At 39.1% G+C, this 19,552-nt stretch overlaps 2 protein-coding genes across 2 annotated transcripts in view; both read right to left on the reverse strand.

Moving 5' to 3' along the window:
• Nucleotides 1-6,557, reverse strand: part of fbxw7 (F-box and WD repeat domain containing 7) — a 101,964-nt gene extending 95,407 nt beyond the window's left edge. Inside the window, exon 1 of the mRNA XM_086157403.1 lies at nucleotides 6,092-6,557. The gene's annotated coding sequence lies outside the window, so the exon portion shown is untranslated. The remainder of the gene's footprint in view (nucleotides 1-6,091) is intronic.
• A 2,079-nt stretch (nucleotides 6,558-8,636) lies between these two features.
• tmem154 (transmembrane protein 154) lies at nucleotides 8,637-17,460 on the reverse strand. The gene is made up of 8 exons (XM_086157406.1): nucleotides 17,238-17,460; nucleotides 16,552-16,635; nucleotides 15,442-15,495; nucleotides 15,272-15,298; nucleotides 13,238-13,405; nucleotides 12,947-13,001; nucleotides 12,740-12,816; nucleotides 8,637-10,689 (listed from the first exon to the last, which is right to left on the reverse strand). The coding sequence occupies exons 1-8, from the start codon at nucleotides 17,329-17,331 to the stop codon at nucleotides 10,685-10,687; spliced, it is 564 nt and encodes a 187-aa protein (XP_086013532.1). The 5' UTR covers nucleotides 17,332-17,460; the 3' UTR covers nucleotides 8,637-10,684.
• Nucleotides 17,461-19,552: the final 2,092 nt, after the last annotated feature.

The raw sequence follows: 19,552 nt of genomic DNA on the forward strand, positions 1-19,552 counted from the left end.
AATGTAAGCTTTCACAAAGTAAACCTTGATTCATTAAAGAACAATTAGGACATTGACAAATGAAAGTACATGATCTATAGAGACGGACACCTCACAAATGAGGAGGGAGATAACTCAATTATTGAAAGCTCGATCTTTTATGCACCTGAATCTTAGACCATTTCTAACCCCCTTCCAGATCTGCTGTTCAACACTTTATGCTTCCATCTCTGTTAAATTAATCGAGTATTTTCAAAGAATGAGAAACCGCCTCAAGAGAATGTGCTTTCTTTTGCAAAATGATGCACTTCTACACTTTGCTGGTGATTGGGAGACGTCAAACTAAATTATTAGACGCGCAACTCGTAGTGTCAGACCTGTTTGAGTAATGGGAGAGAGCAAACCCCATCTAAATATCCTTGTTTTTGAAAAGTGATTGATTCAGAGTTCCCATTCAAAATGCAGCTGTTCGCCATCAGCTCAGCGAAATACCTTGATGTTTCAAGAGGCACGCAGCAGGTCTGAATGCGAGCGACACTTACATAATCACAGAGGTTTGCTGGCTCACGCACATGTGGAGGCCACCGCAAGAAGCATGCAAAAGTCCTGAGACAGAAAAGCCCTTTAATTTCCTCTTTCCTTGATCTCACTTTCTCTCAAGATGCTCTGACCACACACAAAGCTGACAGCGGGCCGAGACCATTTTGTTGTTGTTGTTGATCCTCCTCGTAATATTTTTCCCTCTCCTTCTCATGCTGGTGAGCTGTTTGGTTTCCACCGTCGCCATCCTCCCCCCCCCCTCCGTCTAAACACATCATATGTTCCAATGCAGTCTTTCCTCTCCTTTCTGCTTTCCTGTTTCTCCCATTTAACAGTGATATCAATTCTCAGATCACATTGGCCCTTCTCTCGTTTCTCCACTTTTCCATTTATTTTCTTCAGCCACAACAGCGCTGTCAGATTTGTTTGCTATAAAAAAAAAGATAAACCTAAGGCTCAGGCTGTCATGAGAAGACAATTTCCTTTGCTATGACATTCGTACAAGAATCGTACCGCTTAGAAATCGGTTTTAGAAAACCCCGAAGGTATGACCTTAATACCGTCCCCTTGTCTCAGACTGTTAATTCTGTCTAACTAACATCCTCACTTGTTTAAACCAGCTGAATGTGAAAAACCAACACAGAAAATGTGTAACAGGTTTGCACCATTTTTTAATCACATTTTATCAATTAAAAAGAACAAAAATAATGACCACAGACAGAAAAAATTAAATGGAGAAAAACATGCCTGTTAGCTGGTTGACTCTAATTTGTCTGATTTGGATGTGTGTTTGAAAATAAGATTAAAATTTAAAAAAAAAAGACCAAAACGTCATTTCCATAATTAAGACTACGATGCACTTTAACATTTTGTTGTGGTTAGCACAAAAACCTGTGAGGGACAGTTTGCCAAAATAAATATACGAGTACACTGAAGGTACATAACTAAATTATGAGATGTGGTTTGATACAAGGTGTTTGAAGCAAAAAAAAAAAAAACAACAACATATATATATATATATATATATATATATATTTCAGTGCAGTGTGACTTTTCTTGTCTAATTTTTTCCTCCTAAATTTCACCAGACCTGAAATTCATCATTTTCAATTTCCATGATGTCTCCCAAGTCTTTCATGAAGGTGTAAACCTTGTTCACCAAACTGCGTTCGAGGTGTGAAAGGCTTCCCGGGCCGTCCATTCACACCAGCCGTCTTACTAAAGCACTTCGCTTCCACAAAGGAGCTTCTCTCCTCCTTTCTTACACTTCTAGTCCTCTGGTGAATCCAACCTAAACCAGATGGTCCTGCCATCTTTATTGGTCTGAGCCATTCCTACATACTGTCACATTATTTGGGACTAGAAAGGCGTGAACCTCAAAATTAGGGAGGAAAAAAAAAAAAAGATAGAAATGAAGAATTTGTAGCAGATAGATGCCAAGGCCTGCCACGCTACAAGATTTTTAATGGTAAATTAATTCTCTTAGAAAATATCATAATTTAATGGTATTATACAATCATAATCAGTTAAAATGACTCTCAAGGGGGTGAAAACAGCTGGATATGGTTGAACAATCATTTTATTATTGCAATTTGTCCAAAAAAAAAAAAAAGAAAAAACGAGATCTCCCATCGATAATAATGTTGAGATTCTTTATCTGATTTCCAATACTTGAGATAAAAAAAAAATATATAAACCGATAACTCGGAACAGAAGAAGAATCAAACTAACAAGGCATTCTAGCTCTCAGGATAAAGTAAACACAACCAGTTTTTGTGACTTTTGCAGTTTAATCTAACTTCCTCACAAAAGTAAAACTCAAGATTTCATGATTTGTTTGGGTTCACATTCAAGGGAATTTGCAAATGCTGAAAGCATTATCTTATCAACACACTGAACACATTAACACAAACAAGTTTATCACCTTTTAATGGTTTGGCTAAATCCAAATAAACTCTCAATACATCAGATTGCGAAATAGTCGCCGAAAAGCAAGTTCTACACGTCACCTTCAAAAATATACCATCTTTATACGGAACCGCTTACGTTGCGGATACTCCATCCTGCCACCGTGCCCTTCGTGATTTGTCGATGCAAGTTTTAAAGCCAAGAAATCAGACGGTCCATATGAAAGTGGTTTTGGGGAAGACCTCGGGGTCAGTAACACAGCAACAATAAGGGGACTGTGGGAATGTGAAGCTTTCTGCAAACAAGACTAAGGATACCTCTCATCTCTGTCTGCGAGGCCTTGCAGCGATGACAGCTGCCGCAAAATACTATTCAGTCACATGGATTGGTGCGAAAAGACGGTCCAGCTTTTCTATCTCAATTATATTGAGCCGGTTGTAAAGTTTTCGTGTGTGTTCTGCAAAAACGCAAATGAACACAGCCCTGGATGAATACGCCACACAACGCTTTATGTTACACTCTAAATAAGAGACGCTACAAATAACAACTTCCCATGGAGTCTCATTACAGCTGAATATGACATCCGAACGACGGTAGATCGGAAAAGGATAGGATTAAAAAAAAAAAAAAAATCAAGTGGTGAAATATAAATTTGACGTGCAAAAAAAGAAAAGAAAAATCCACGTCGTTGCTTTCTTTGAAGACTAAATCGTCTCTTCTGATTTATAAAGCGACAACTTGTCAGAAACAAAATTTGGCATTTGTTCAGAGAATAGGCAGAAGAGTCGCAAATAGGCGTGAGTTTACCTGCACCGTGAACTTCGGCAATCATCTATATTCACCTCCTTTGATGGCGCCTTGTAAAAGATCATTCCCACCGCGAAGAAGTTACAAATTAGTGGAAGCCGACCGAACCGTCTGCATTAATTAAAGACGCGAATGTAAAAAAGCGTGGTTCCTTTCCAGTGAATTACACGGGGATATTCTTGGTAAGCCCCGACGCACTTACTCCTGAAGCGTCGGTGGTTTCCAAATTCCGTACGAAATGTATTTTCCTTCACACTCTCCAAAACTACAGCAAAGTTGTTAAAACTTAGGATACCCAAGAGCTGTTTAAGATGCACGCTTTATGAGCAGCACAAGCCATTTCTCAAATAGCCTTCAATAGATTATTGCTTAATCAAGCCAGATGCACAAGTTAACAGGCCAAACTCCAAACAAAGTCTTTTTTTAACTGCTCGCTTTAAGCAAATAAACACACAAATCGCAGTGACTGTGACTAATGTGTTGTCCTTAATCAACATTTTCTATAATTTTCTTCTACGGCACGCATGAACACATGAGAGTCTAGTAGCCGCAGATTTTTGCCTCCAATCATTTGTTCTTTGCTCTTCAACATCTTCACCGTAACCCCAGCATATCGGTATTGTTGGGGAGGAACACTGTATTTTGTTTTAAAGTACATTTTACAGTTACTTTATTGTCACTACAGAGGGGGAAAAAAAATCAACTTGAGTTGCTGCTGGAGGGCTTTGTTAACTTTTTTTCAGATTATCAGTTCAACCCATCCTATATCATTGTAAACCTTGTGATAAACAGATCTGTGACATCTGGCCGTGTAAACAGTCCTAAAGGACGGCACCGCAAACAATAACCCCAACTTTGAGGAAAACCAGGATTCTTCTCGTCATGCTGCCAATCTTTTTACGCCAGATTTCAGATCGGCCATAAAAGAAACCGATTTTCTGTCATTTACAGCTCATAATTCCATTTCTGATGAGATTTATTTTACAAAATCTGAAAAATCTTAAACGAATAAAAGATCCATTTAGTTATTTCTTAGCTTATGGGCAGATTTTAATATCTTGATATGGTCAATGGCTTTGTTGAGATATGAAAGCAAATATTGTTGCAACTGGGGATCCAGTTAAACATAAGCTGTGCATTACTATTGACCAAACGTGGCCTTGTTAATAGCCATTCTAAGACACTTTGAGTGGCAAAGATGATCATATCAGAGTGCTTGATTAACTTCTAGGAATCTGTCAGCTTCACAGCCCTCCAAATGTCAACAGACGTTTACCGCAAACGAACGGGGAACTAGAAGGTCTAGGAGTTGAGCAAATACGGAGTCGTGAAAATTTAGAGCGCATTTAGTACATTTATATCACATGACACTGAAAGGAAAGCAATCTGCAAGGTCTTCCACACACTCCGATAAACTGTGCAACGATGGGGTCTCAAAGATTCGCTCACTTCTCATATAATACCGGGCGAGTTGCAAGTTGCAGGGATACTATGTTTTTTGCCCTTTATGCTCCTCAGGTACTGCCCATTGATAAAAAATAAAAATAAAAAAAATGGGATCTGACCATTTGAATCTGTTGTTGGTTACTACCCTGCCTTGCTGATGAGCTGTGCGCTATTAGAAGTTGAGTGTAAACCCACAGGTGTGACCTCAGACAAAAAAAGAACAACGTCCGGTTTCAGTTCACAGTCAAAGCATGTTAAGGCTGGTTTTGTGAAGCACAAATAACTGCAAAATAAATATAACTTTCAAAACAGCGCTAAATCCCTTCATCCAGGATCGTACTTTACATCTTTAACATTCTTAAATTAGCATTATTCAGAAATGGGTCGAGATAGTACAAAGTGTAAACAATGCAAATCAGATCTGTCAGAGAGTTTCGGTTCAAATTTTAAAAACCAAAAAAACTTTCAGCCCCGAGAATAACAGACTAAAGACGAGGCACCAGAGGTAGTTTGTTTTGAGTTACGATAGCCGACTTCAGTGGTGTTACGAAGCACATTTGAACAATTTATTACCACTCATTCAAACAAAGATGTATTACTACATTTATAAAAGTAAACAACTTGTCCCTGCACAAACTATCTCCTTCCTTGTCTGTTAAACTTTTTTATCACAAGCATGCAAGCAAGACTATTAGTAGTCTTAAGCATTAGGTCTCAGAATGCACAAAAGATGCAGCTAATATTGAAACATGCGACAAACTGCTTGTTCATCAAACGATGTATCCATCAAAATGATGTATGCAGTTTAATACATTCATGCACGCGAATTTGTTGTTTAAATCCAGCTGCACACAAACTACGAAGAGCCCAAAGCCCAAATCTCATTCAGCATCAACTACAGCTTCTATTTCATGTCTGCTCTTTTCCTCTGCACCAATTCTAGCCAGTTGCAAAGGATAAACGGGCAGACAAGAGGAAATAGGGGGCAAATAGTAAACATCCGATTCATCGGATTGTGAAAAGCTACTTGAAAAGTGTATTGCACTTACGTCGATAGCCAAATGGTGTTTTAGCACGGTTGCATGGGGGGGTCAACTCTATCACACTCACCTACTTTTGGCTTAGTTTGTGCACCTTTTTCCCGTTGAGGAAATCCGATCGATTTGCTATACTTAACATAAAGAATGACACACATGCCAAATAAAGTGAGTCTGATAGTTTTTTCTCCGGGCAGCTTGCTAACAAACTCCACGTTTCAACAAAACTGCGAGAAGTTGTCCGGCGTCACACGGCGAGCTAACGGGGGGAGATACGTGTTAGCATGCTAATGCTAGGCCCACTTCCACCGGTTCGCAGCTGCTCAAATGACTAACTTGTAGTTTCCCATATTGCAATTTTAAAATGAGTTTACCTCATGAACGTGGAAAACTGGCAAGGTAGCAGGCCCCCTCCCCGGCGATTCCGTGTCGATCGGGTAACGTTTGCCGTATCCAAATCGGGGATACCCTTAGCAGCCTTCCGAAGCTAACACCGTAGCTCCGGTGAACTCGCCGCTCCTCCTCCGTGTGTCGGGTTTCCCACCAGCGAAGGTCCGTGTTTGCACCCGACTAGCAGCCGCTAGCCAGTTAGCAAGACGAGCTAACTAGCATCTCCAAGGCAAGTTCGTGTGATGTTAGCGGGCTAGTAAAAACACCGCTATCGTTAGCTGCTCGATAAAACTGACGAGTGCGCCGGTCGAGCCGAAGACTTTGTTCCTTTCGTCAGAAACATACGACGTCCCCCGGCCGATCGAGACGAGGAGAAACGTCCGAGAAGACCAAAAGTCGGGTAGATCGGGAGAGGTTCGCCGTCCACAGCCTACTCAACCGCCGCCAGGTTTGTTCGTCTACTGACAAATGGCTGTCGCAACATGATGATGGCACGTTTTTGTTTGCCAGCAGGCGCTTGAAAGTGATGTAATGATGCACTTGGCAGGGGAGAACTTTTATTGGGAAATAAATAACATGACTAACGATGGTATTAGTCACGAAAATTTGTCACAGTGTCCTTCTACAAGGAAATGAAGTCATTAATTACAGCAAATTACACCTTCACCTCCGATTCAGATGTGGTTTCATTCAATGGCATGAAGGTGATGTTGGAAAAAAAAATAATACAGATTGGTCAAATTAAAAACAAAAAAACATGTGCAGGTACAATAAGAACTAGACGACTGCTTATAAGATAAATCCAACCTATTCACGTGTTACCTTAAAAAAAAACTCACCCACTTACTGTAAATTGTAATAATTTAAACTGTAATAATTTATCTGTATATATGTTCATAACTGTGCAATATTTCATAACAGCTACATGTACAATCATTTTTCATACTCTTGTGCACCCCTTATCTTTCACTTGTTACTTAAGACACTTAATCATTTATTTGTATTTCTTATTCTCCCTTTTTCTCTTATTTTCTACTGTTTATACAATTTTTCTTCTATTATTTATTTTTGGTATATTTTTCTTGCAACTCTGGCACAACAATTTCCTTCGGGATAAATAAAGTTGTTCCTATTCTTATTCAATAACATTTGAATTGGCGAAGCGCCTAATCAGATGTATTCCTCCGTGTACGCCGCACTGATAAGTTGCACGAAAATAAACAGTTACTGCGTGAAGTTCTTTATTTCGACTTGTCCGATAAAATCACAGATATATGGTGGCTCTGTGTTTATTCACCAAACTACTAAATGCTCTATTGACACCTGTGCTTGAAAGAAAATGGTTATCAGATGAACTTTTAACTGACTACATTGTTTTTGTCGAGACAGCGTGGGAGAAACCAAACGGTCCGAACAGATTATCAGAAATATATTCAAATTGACAGCAGTACAGTTGTTCAATTGCCCGGAGCTATGGGGCGAACTTCAAGACCGGCAGTAAGAACGCCGAAAGAACGGCAAAAGGCCCAAAACACAAGGACTCGGCTATATCGGCGAAGTCAACGCAATATTTTTTTTCCACATAACTTTTAAACAAACCAAAAAAATCTAACTTAATTGTTAATATCTGCGATCCAACTCACTCAACATTGTGGTTACGTTATGGGAAAATATAAAAAACATTTTGATCAGTGCGTTTTGGGCAAAGATACAATAGACACGGGAGGGCACAGACTGCAATCCCATTTGCACGGTGTGTCAGAAATCATGCCGGATGAAACCCCAGACCCAATTCTTTCCACTATATTGAGCCTCATTTATTCATAGGCGGAGAAAAAAAAAAAAAAAAAAAAAAAAAAAAAAACAAGCCTTCGTGGATTACTGTGATTCTGCTGCTGCTGCTCAAGTTAGTCCTGCTGTGCCAGCTATGGTTAGCTTTGGCTCACGGTCATTTTCATGCCCTGTATCTGAATCCTCCAGGGAGAGTCTGAAGCCCTGAGATATCACTAAGCACCAAACATGTGATCCTGAGAAGAGTGTGGAATAGAGACTGGCATGTGGTCAGGGAATAAAGACGAGCACACCCTGGAAACAAAGGGAGGCTGTAAATATCCACACTCTGCCGCTAAACGTTCTCAGGAATATAACACAAACCGTTATGTGTGTGCTTTGTGGAAATGCTCTGTAAAATCTAAATCTTGTTTGAAGTTTTAAATTAGCATAACTGTGGGGAAATTTCACACCAATTTGTTTTCAACAAAACGGGGGGGATTTCCTGGTTTCACATCAATGGCGAGACCTCAACAGTCCAAATCATTGTATCAACTGTCTTATTGTAACTTTTAGATTTCTATGACATGTATGTTCATGGTTAAAAATAGAGGGTTTCTGAGGCGCCGCGGTCGAGTGGGGGCTTCACTCCACTTTGTTTATGCTCGACATAACCTGAGAGGTGCTGTATATTTGCTCTGGCTCTGTTTTATCACAGTCCTTTGTAATATTTAATCGAGGAGCGAGGAAGAATTCAAGTTAGTTTAAATTGTTTATTCCAACCGTGGTCTAAAAATACAAAGACGCTCTCACACAAAAGGTTCCCTGGTTAATATCATGTTTCCCCTCCGTGTTCCTGCCCAGAAATGACTGAATGTGATTGCCAAAGATGCTCGATGCTCTTTAACGTCTGGACTCTTGAAGGCAAACAGACACGCTCGCTGGTGCGGCTGTGAAATGGAGCTGATCGGGTGTGACAGGCTGTATCAGTGCGTGCTGAGTAGATGAGCAGATTTCGTGTACAAAGCTTAGCGCATTTAGAGAGGCAGATGTGTGGAAATACAATCTAACTAATGTGTCATATTTTCTGTGAACGACTCCCTATCAGATATAAGTGATAATTGCCTGCCCGCAAGACGGCGACTACACGGGTGGCGTCGCCGTCGGCAGACAAAGCCTCGAGTTGAGAGGCACTGGCACTTTTACCTAGAAGTTGGCACGACATTTGTGAGCAGAAGGATTTGAAGGCGTAACCGTCCATGCAAACTGTTCGAAAACACCTGTTGCTTTGCCCTCTCTGCCAGAGGTCACCGTGAGTTTGTCAGAATGGAGCTCCCCGAAAAATCGAGAAACAACTTCGAAAATAAGACAGGACGTTTTTTTTTGCCGCCGCCGCCACTGATCTAGAATTCAATGACAAGTTTGAGAAACTGTTGCAGAGCCGCGCCGGATAATCCATTACCAGTGTCATTGATGGAGGCTTATTTTGTTGTGTGGTAAATATCACATCATTTTCATAAAGACATATGAAATGACTTCAATTACGACTTTATGTCTTGCATTGGTGGGAGGAAAAATATTACAGGGAAAAAGTCCACAGTACAAACATTTGCAAGTTGGGAAGTAGCAAATGCACTGCGTTATAAACGAAAACTACAAAAACATCCATCGTCAAGCTGAAAAAATATATTTCGATATCAGTGTATTTCAAAACAGCTTCACTCGTCCGCGGCTACTTGAATATGTAACATTTTAATGTCCTGAAAATGATTTAAACACCTCATATGAAAATGAATTTAAAAGTACACCAAAATGAGTAAAAAAAAAAAAGGATCTGAAAAATCTGACTAAAATGTACTCGAATATCATAAACACAACATTCACAAAAGGTACGGCGCGAAAATACCTTTCTAATCTATATCTTTCTCCTTGTATTTACAGTGTATAATAGAAGAGAATACTGACTGACTCGCTTGTAGTTCAGCGGGATGAGATCCAGCACTTTGAAGCGAATAGAAACAAAAGCTCCGAGCTGTTTCTGCAGACATAAAATGTTCGGTCAGGAAATAATTAAAATGGGGATCTTATCAGCAGCAGCTCTCACAGAACAATGTCAGCAACAGGCAGTAATATATCAAAAGACAACAGAGAGATGCTGATTTTCACTCCCCGAACAGTTTCCGAGGAAGCCTTTCTTGATCACTTCAGAGCGGTTCTGCACAGGAATGAAAAGGAGCGGCCATCTCTGTCATGCATGCCGACAATCCTCAACAGGATATTTCCCCATTAAAACCTGCAACTGGAGAGTCTCAAATAAAAACAAAGAGGCTTTGAGCTGGAGAGACGCCGTCGGCAGAAACGATGAGTAGTTGTATCCGTGAGATGGGCTTTTTTGGCCCGGTGCACTTTATGTTGACAGTGCTCTCCAAATAATCTGCATAAAATGGAGTGTTTAGTAGCTGCAGAATGTTGTTTTTTTTTCACAGCCCATTCACTGGGGCTGAGTCAGAGAGAAAAGTAATCAACGCTGACTTTTCTAGATGCAATAAAAACAGGCAAAGCATGAAAGAAGCCACTTTAAACACTGATTATCATCCCCGATGCAACACAACAACACAGCACATGTTTTCAAACCGAGGTCCGGTGTGCGTTGCAATTCACCAGGCGTGTTTCCTGACCGTTAAATCAGCGGCTTTGGTCAATAACCTTGTTTTAACGTTGTGTTACTGTTGCAGAACGGTCACAACTTTCAGACTTGGCAGCAATCGGTCGCTGGCTGTGTCCTTGCACGCTGGCAGAGCGTCCCGCTAACCTGCAGCAGAGAGAGGACCCGGTCAGTGTTTGGAAGGTCAAGAATTCCCCTCGACTTTTAATTGGAATTTAGCTATATTTAAATGTGATTATTTCTACAATGTATATTTATGGCATGGAAAAAAAAGCACCCAGTTCCCCTGCTTTATCATCCAGTCCTTTTGTTTTCTTTTCCTGAAAGGAATTCCCTGTCAGTGTTTTTCGCTCTTTAGTGTGCAGTCATTGCTTGGCCTTACTGCTGGTGTCATCATCAGACATTGCTTTGCACAATATAAATGAAGAATAAACCTGTTTTTTTTATGTTATTTATTGTTAAAAAGAAAAGAAAGAAAAAAAAAATCAAAGTAACCAGCGGTAGAGTCGAGCTGTCAGGACCGGCTAGAGACAATTAATAGTCAAAAGCTGTTTTTTTCCCCACTCTTGATACACTATATACCAGGCTTTTCAGCAAATTAATTTTGTTTCATGGTTTTGAAGGTAACCGCCATAGTTCATGTTCAGAAAAATTAATAAATATTCACAATTAGATTTTAAATGAAAACTAAAAAAAAAAAAAAAAAAAAAAAAGCATTGAACACAAAGAAAGATTTTTCGAGACTTTCAAAGAAGTGGCTTTTTCGTTGTCATAATTTCTCCACCACATGCAAAGTAGCAGGTAGATTTAAGTCAGCTTTGACTGTTCTATGTCGTCCTTTTCTTAATTTAGGATTGGAGTCCAGTTACTGCGGCAGGTTCAGACACACAGCGGTGATGGTGCGTGCGCTTCTGTTTAGCGATCTCTTGTGTTACTTAATGTGTTCTCAGAGCAATCCTGTTGAATGAAAGTACCCTCTGACCCTTGCACAGCTTGGGAAATAAAACCCCGTGCAGAGGCAGCGTGGAGCCCGGATGACGTGAGTCCACAGTCGGCCCACTGGACCTTGAACTTCCCTTCCAAGCGTTTTTACCAAGGAGACTATTCCGGGTTAAGTTGCGCCACACTTCTGTGCATGCCTGTTGCAATCGCCGACAGATGTGAGGTTGTGTATTATGAGACGACCCTGATGAAACTTTCACAGTTCATCAGTCACAGCTGGACTGAAACCAGCCGGTGCATCAAAACAAACAGAGCGGGCAGAAAACAGAAGTTAGGAAAGCTTTGCTATTTCCTCCGAGGTTTGTCAGACGGGTAACTGGACAATAATATTGACAATCTTCAGATTCAGGGGGTCTCATTTACAACTGCTCTCACAATTATCTTCTAAATAGAAATCATTAATAAGATTTACATAAGATTTAATTGTAGGAGATTTAATGAATGAAATATTTCATGATTATAATGAATAATATTTCTTTTGATAAAATAATACATGAAAATATATTAACTATTTTGACCTTATATTAATTCTAATTATTTTCACTTTTATATGGACTATTTAAAATTATAAAGATATTGTGTGTGTATACATACATATATATATATATATATATATATATTACCGTACAGAGCAATAAAATAATGCAATTCATGTAATTATTATTTTCAGTAATAATGATTTAAATGGTATATAAAGGAGTGATTAATTGAATCGAATTAAATAATTATTGTTATAAAGTCATCTATTTTAGAAATTAAATTCCCTCTGACGAGTCAGTTTATTTAATTATATACTAAACATTAACTAGGCACTACAAAGTGGTTTAATTTAACCATAAACAGAAGAACGTGTTTAATGCCGTTTGACTGAAGTGGAAAACAAAAATACCCATCCGATAGAAAATTTACACAAATGTGATTTTTTTAGCATTTTAGGCTAAAAAGAAGTTAACTTTAAATGTGAAAAGACTCATGCAAGAAAGACGCAGAAGTGGCTGAATGGACCATGTCGACAGGACAGCGGTGAAGTGACGAAACAGCGACCTCTGCTGGACAAATAGCGCCGCGTCGCTCTATTTATGCCTATAAAGTGTGACTCCCAGCAAGTTTAGATTTCTCGGCCACTCGTAGAATCTACTTATTTAAATATTAATCCCTCAAGTTTAGAGCTGCCTCCTGTTTAATAGACACCTACCGTCTTTTTTCATCCACTGGTCCAACTCTTCCATCTCAAGCTCCAGCACAGACGGGACGTCGTCTTCAAACATCGGCCTGAAAGACGGAAACCGTTAAGGACGCATCAGCATACAACGAAAATATTTCATCAAAAATATCACTTCCGTCATTTAGAAAAAATGTCTTTTACATAAATATAGATGTGGATGAAAAAAAATATACGTACATTGGTACTTTTTCTGCACTGGACCCACCTAAATAAGGATCATCTTTTCTTAAATCTGTGAAAATAGATTGAGAAAACAAATGGGTTCACAAATTTATCATGCAAAAAGGAGGATAGTGCAAAGTAGATTCTCAAAGGCAATACACTTTTTCTGATGTTAAGCTATTACGGTTTGAAATATTTTTAAAATACACTGCAGTTTGACTTTTGACCCCAGATCCAAGGGAGAACAGTTATTTCAATGCAATTCTCAAATTCATTGAACCTTGCTGAATAGCAGATTGTATTTACCTGCATTCCCTCCTTGTTGACTCCACCTACGTTTGAGGAAAATTCCAAAAACTATCATGAGGATGATCAAGACCACCAGAACGACGGGGATCAGAATGATCGTGGGAATCAGTTCTGCCATGGGATCCGTCACAGGTGAAGTCGTCATAGACGAGGAAATCTCTTGTGCTAAAATACCAGCAGAAAGAGTCGGTCAACACTTGAGCAACATTTAGTTGAGTTCTGTACAATTGATGTGACCTACTTTGCAGAAAAAAACATACGCAGGAACATCTATCTTAATCAGATGACATTTGCACAAGAAGCAATGCTCAAAGCTCAGCACTAACTCACAAAGGCAGGCTCTGAAACCCCCAGATTTAAAAAAAAAAATCATAATATGGCAATTTTTAATCCGTCATTTTAAATAACAACCAATTTGTTGTCAAATATAACAAAAACCTTGTTGTTTTTTTTTATCATTTTATTAGTTTGTTTTCCCTGTTGATTGTCTGGCACATTTTGATTTACTTTCAGATCATATTTCATTTCACTCATTTTAGTTCCTGCAGATTTGCTTAGGACTTGGTTATAAACCATGAGCAGATATCAGGAGTGAATCAGCTAAAACCACCTAACTTTTTAAATAAGAGTCAGTGTTATAGACCCATATATATATTTATAACTATATATTTTTTTTTCATTATTTTTTTGATACATATGAATGAGCACATTTTGTGTAGCAAATTTTCAAAATCTAAATATTCATATTTGATTAATATTTACAGATATACAGATGCTTTTATTTTGTCAATCACTCACTCACCAATATCTATGTATTTTTTTTCCACTTATTTTTCATGCCGTTTTAAGATATGTTAAACTTTATTGAAATAGGGGAAATTCTTTGTTAGAGTAACAGTTCTAGTGTCAATAAATATGAATATAAATATAACTAGAGAGACAATTAGAAGACAAAGAGAATAACAACAACAACATTGTCAAGGGTAATAAGGGACAACAGAATGGTGAAAATAGACAACGGAAACTAAACAACAACATAAACAGAGTGACAATAGCAATGACGAAAATAGAATAAACAAACAAAAATAAGCAGGATGCGAATGTGCTGAGACCAACAAGGATAAAAAAAGATAGTTAGGGTGAGGTTGTGGGAGCACAGATGCACCTCATTTGACGCAGAACTTTTATTTTATCATCTCATTCAGATGCACTGTGCTTACTGCTCAATATTTACCGATATAAATAGGTTTTAGATATCACTTATGTCAGACATGATGATGATGATGATGATGATTATAATCCAGTTATTCCATATAAACTTAAATCCAGATCAAACAAGTCACTTACACAGGTGTTCATTGACGTTAAAAAAGAAACACCAACAACAACAAAAGCAGACTAAATCTATGCAGACTACCTGCAAGGCTCAGATATGTGTCTGACATAGTCAAGTGACTGTTTTTGTTTTCTCAGAGAACAAGCCGCTCCTTTTAGGCACAAACAGCTGCGATGGCAGAAGCGGGACTGCGGTTTTGTGTTTTAGATCCCAGCTAATAAAGCTACTGAGAGACTGAGGCATTCGGGGCATCCTTATATCTATTATTGTTGCCTGTGTGTCATTTATGACGTTATGTTGCCTTTGCCATCACTAACCCTGACAACATACAGAAAGAGGACCGTTATATTGAGCGGGTTGATAAATGTGTTGGTTTTTACATTGAAAATCCTCTTTCACACACTCATGCAGAGCAGTGACTGAGATGAAAAGATTCACAGAGGAAACATTGCGGGGAAATAAAAGCAAAGTTGATTAAATCGGCTGGAAATAGGAGGTTGAAACAGATAAGAGAACAAGATAAAGAAAGTCAAACGCAAACAGAAAGTATGTGTGTTAATTTAAGTGAGTTGAGTAAGCAAAGAGTTGAGTAATAGTTTGTATAGACTATGAATGTTCAAATAAATAGCAAGAGAATTGACTAAAATTCACAAATTGACAGACCAATGACGTGAAGGTACATTGTGTTGCTTTACCGGTTCCAGAAGAAGAACTCTCAAATACTGTGACCAGAAAGGACAAACAGAAGAAACGAGTCAGTTAAAGCAGCAGTGGGACGGGTTACACCGCATCCCGGTTTATCGTAACCCGTCCTCCTGGACTGAACCTCAAAATGACATGCAAACATGTGAGCCCGTGTCCTTACTTGACTCCGTGGAAAGCGTTGTGGACAAGACGTCGCTGGTGGTTGACGTCGAACCTTGAAACCCAGAGAGTAACATGACAGCATTGCTAATTTATGCAGATCATCGAATGGCTTCGAGGCCAGAAAGATGTGGAAGGATCTTGACGAAACACCGCTTTGCGAAACCACACAAGGAACACGTTTGTATGCTGCTACGACAGAAGTTCACACGCTTTAGATCAACGACTCACGGCTTATAAACTTATAAACTCTTTGCTGTGCTTTCAGAACAGTGGGCAGAACCTCCATGAGCAATCTTCCCTCTGAGAAAGAACATTTACTTTATACATTATACTTTTGACCAACTTTTTTTTTCCCCTGATATTTATACATTTTACTGCTTGTATGTTATTAACTACTTCAACTGTATTATCCACTTTCTGATGTGTGAATTAAAATTTCCCCACAATGGGATGATGGATGAAATGTTTTATTCTATTATAGTGCACTATTATAAACAATGTATACTTTACTTTAAATACACTATGTAAACATTTCCCTAATCTTCCGAAAACATTTATTTGACATTGAAAAAGGGAATTATATAAAATATTTCAAAAATAAAATGTATTAATAGCAGTTAGAGGACAACATGTTTTGTACTGAGTATCAGAAACCCAGATTAGTTTTTTTAAATGGATAAGTGGTGAATATTTAAAACAAAGGATTAAATAGAATTGATTTAATCTCAAGTAAGTAATGATATTTCAACATGTAATTAAAATATTAATTGAGCTTTGCAAAACTGTTTTTAGCATATAAACACCCTTAATGAAATATGGTAAAGCTTTACATCTCAAATAGATAATTATTTTAAGTATATGAATATTATATCATATATTTATATCATATATTAAACATTGTAGGTTGACTCAATAAAATGAAATTTAGAAAATATATATCTGCAACAAAAACAGGAATATAAGAATGATCAATTTTAAATAGCCACAAAAAAAAAACATTCATCACAAACAGCAAAGCTGCCCTCTGCTTTGCTGTTTGCTGTCCGGTTGCCGGTAAATGGTATAAAATAGGGGCTTAGCTGGTCGTAATTGACTATTTGTGTCTCACCTTCATCCAAATGAGTGCCATCACTTGTATCTTCTTCGGGCGTTATCGTCTCAGTCTCCATTTCAGAATAATCCTGGCATAATGCTGCAATTAAACACATTGCATCAACACCACGCTGACAACGGGAAAGGGATCGATATTTAACCGAAAAAGGAAAAATTCACAGCTGCAGGAAATGATTGCTACTATAATCGGCTGAACACATGAGTGAAAGATGTTTTCTCAGCAGGGAATTTCCAGACTCAAACATCTGCTACAAAAACGGGCCTTGTATCGTAACACCCGAAAAAACCAAAAGTCAATCTCGAAACATGTAGGAACTCACAACTCCTGCGCGCATGATTGCCACAAAGGTCAAGTGTTTCAAAATTGGACCGGGCAGCACAGGTTGAAATTCTCAGTAAATTGAGTAACATGTTCCCACAACGACTTCATGAGGCTCAACAAAGACACCGTTTGAGAGAATGTTAACCTTCTTCGAGGAGGGCTGAAAAAAAAGTTACTTTGAAACACAGGAAATACTTGGTTTTTTTTTTTTTTTTATTATATGGTGAAAGTTTACCAACGGATCGAGCGATAAACAAAGCAGGATCGGGACGAGTCAAAGAAGAGCTGAAAAGAGAAATCAGGGAGGTGGCAGGGAAAAGAGAAAAGGGAGTGGGTGGAAAATCATTTCCTGGTCCTACCTGTCCCAGTCAAGGTGGTCATCAACAGCACAAGCAGCGGCAGAGTGGTCTTTCCCCGCGGGCCTCTCATGTTACCAGGCCAGGAGGCAAACATAGTGCCATTGTGTGCCCACTTCTCACTCTACTGTCACAGCATCACACTTCCTGATCTGACTTAACATGTTAAAATGCCGGAAAAAAAGAAAAAAAGAAAAGAGGCACAGGCACACACCCTCAGACTCACTCAGATAAGTCACTCGGTCGTGATGCAATAAACTGTGCTTGTAGCCACAAGTCTGACGGTTTCTCTGCCGCAGCACAATCGCATTCCTGCCGGTAAGGTATGCAGCCCTTCTCTGTGCACGTGTGCATGCAAGCGCGTGCGTGGCTGTCTGTCTGTGTGTGTGCGTGAACAAACTTTAAAAGCTGCAAGAAACGATGTGCAGGGGCTGTGTAAGTCCTGATCGGACGGCCGCCGCTCTGCTAACCTGGGATTTCTTTGATTTGTCACTGGATTGGATCTCAGGAGTCACATCACCCGAAGTCCTTCAATGCACTTAAATACCGGTTATGAATTTGAGGATCATGCAGATATAATTATCTATGGGTAAAAGCTGCTGGCCTACTTTCAAAGAATGCATGCTTTCTCTTGCACAAAACCTCCATACCTAATGTGAAGAAACACACATCAACAGCAACAACCGTTAAGAGTCTCCGAGCTTTGCAGCAGCTCTGCTCACTAACATGCACATCATGTTAGTATTCTCTCTATGCAAATATATTTAGTGTGGATTATGTTTCCAGTACAAGTGGAAGTAGTGGGTTTGTTTATGGTATGCACTGTTTATCCGCAGGCCCGTATTTACATGCTGTGGGGTCGAGGGTCGGTGCCCCCTCGGCCCACTTCTTTAAGAAAAGAAGTTTTCTCAGGCGTGTTTCCATTCGCGGAAACGCCTCTGCAAACAAGCCGTGTAAGAAATTAATTTCAAATTGGTCACAGTTTCATAGACGTGATCCTTCATTTTAACTTAAATACTTTTTTTTTCCCATTGATTTATGTTGATGCGTACTTTTAAATTCCTTTTTAAATTCGTTTAGTTAGTTTGTAATTTATGCTAATTTTCAGCCAGCTTTGGTGATCATATATTTCTATGTTGAAGGTATATTTTTTTTCTGTTTCTGTTTTAGTATATTTGCTGATGTTCAGATGTGTTTTATATAATTTATTGTAGGTAATGGAACTGCCAGGCCTTATGGATGTAGTGAAAGGGAAAACGAAGTGAGCTAGGATGAGAGAAGAGGATGGAGCGAGCAGGGTCAGGAGGAGGCAGGTAATTGTCTGTGGCTCCCTGTAAGGAGCAGCTGAAAGGACAAGTAGATATAATTGGTGATGTGATTATCTCCACGGGAGCCTCATGCATTTCTAATTTGTGCCGGATCACCTGTTCATTTTGCACCTGTTCATGTGGCTTCCAGTAAATTTCTATGAAAGTTGTTTTGCATGTCACTTGTTGATCCCAGTTGCCTGTGGATCCCAGGTGTCCACAGGCATTTATTTAGACAACCCAGGCCAGAGAAGCAGAAGTTTCTCTGTCTTATTAGACTGGCCCAAGTGGAAGTAAGTGGCGTAACAGATTATCTTCGTGTCTAGTATGCCTAAAGGCATTTTCTTGTCCAGTCATCACAGACAATTCGCATGGAATGACCCAAATGACTCATTACATTCACTGTTCCTGCATGCTTACAGATGGAACTGCCAGCAAAGACGGACAATGTAAACTCGCCGAACGAGTGTGAGAAAGGTTTGACTCAGCCGTTCACGCTTGTCTTCCCTCCTTTTTCTGGTGATCACCTGTTTCCATCAACCTCCCGCTTGCCCTCATGGAGCTCATTATGCTGTCATTGCTGAAGTTAAATTTAGTCTGCAACTTCAATCCAAGTCAGAATCTCTGTTTATCTCTGTTTTATCTCTGTTATCTCCAGATCCTCTTTTTTGCCTGTTCTTGTTAGTCTTCTGTTTTTGTGTGATAAGTCAATAAAATGCTTATTTGATAAGTATCTGCCTTCATCCTCTCACCGGTCACTTTGACAACATTCACACATTTTGTTCTTTGTCTACTGTACTGACCCCCCTCAGGGCAAATGAAACAATATCAGACACACACAAATAAAAAAATGCAATAAATAATAATAGATAATAAAAATAAAAATGATTAAAATCAACTGAAGGACATCGAGCTGCTTTACGTTTTACATGCAAACCTGAATGAACGTCCGATGAAAAAAGGAACTATGTTTAAGCCGGAACCTTGTTTCTCTGAGACGCGTACGGACAA

Source organism: Fistularia commersonii, chromosome 12, assembly GCF_037954325.1.
Source record: "Fistularia commersonii isolate RoL2024-O1a breed Wild chromosome 12, RoL_Fcom_v1.0, whole genome shotgun sequence".
NCBI classification, from domain to species: domain Eukaryota; kingdom Metazoa; phylum Chordata; class Actinopteri; order Syngnathiformes; family Fistulariidae; genus Fistularia; species Fistularia commersonii.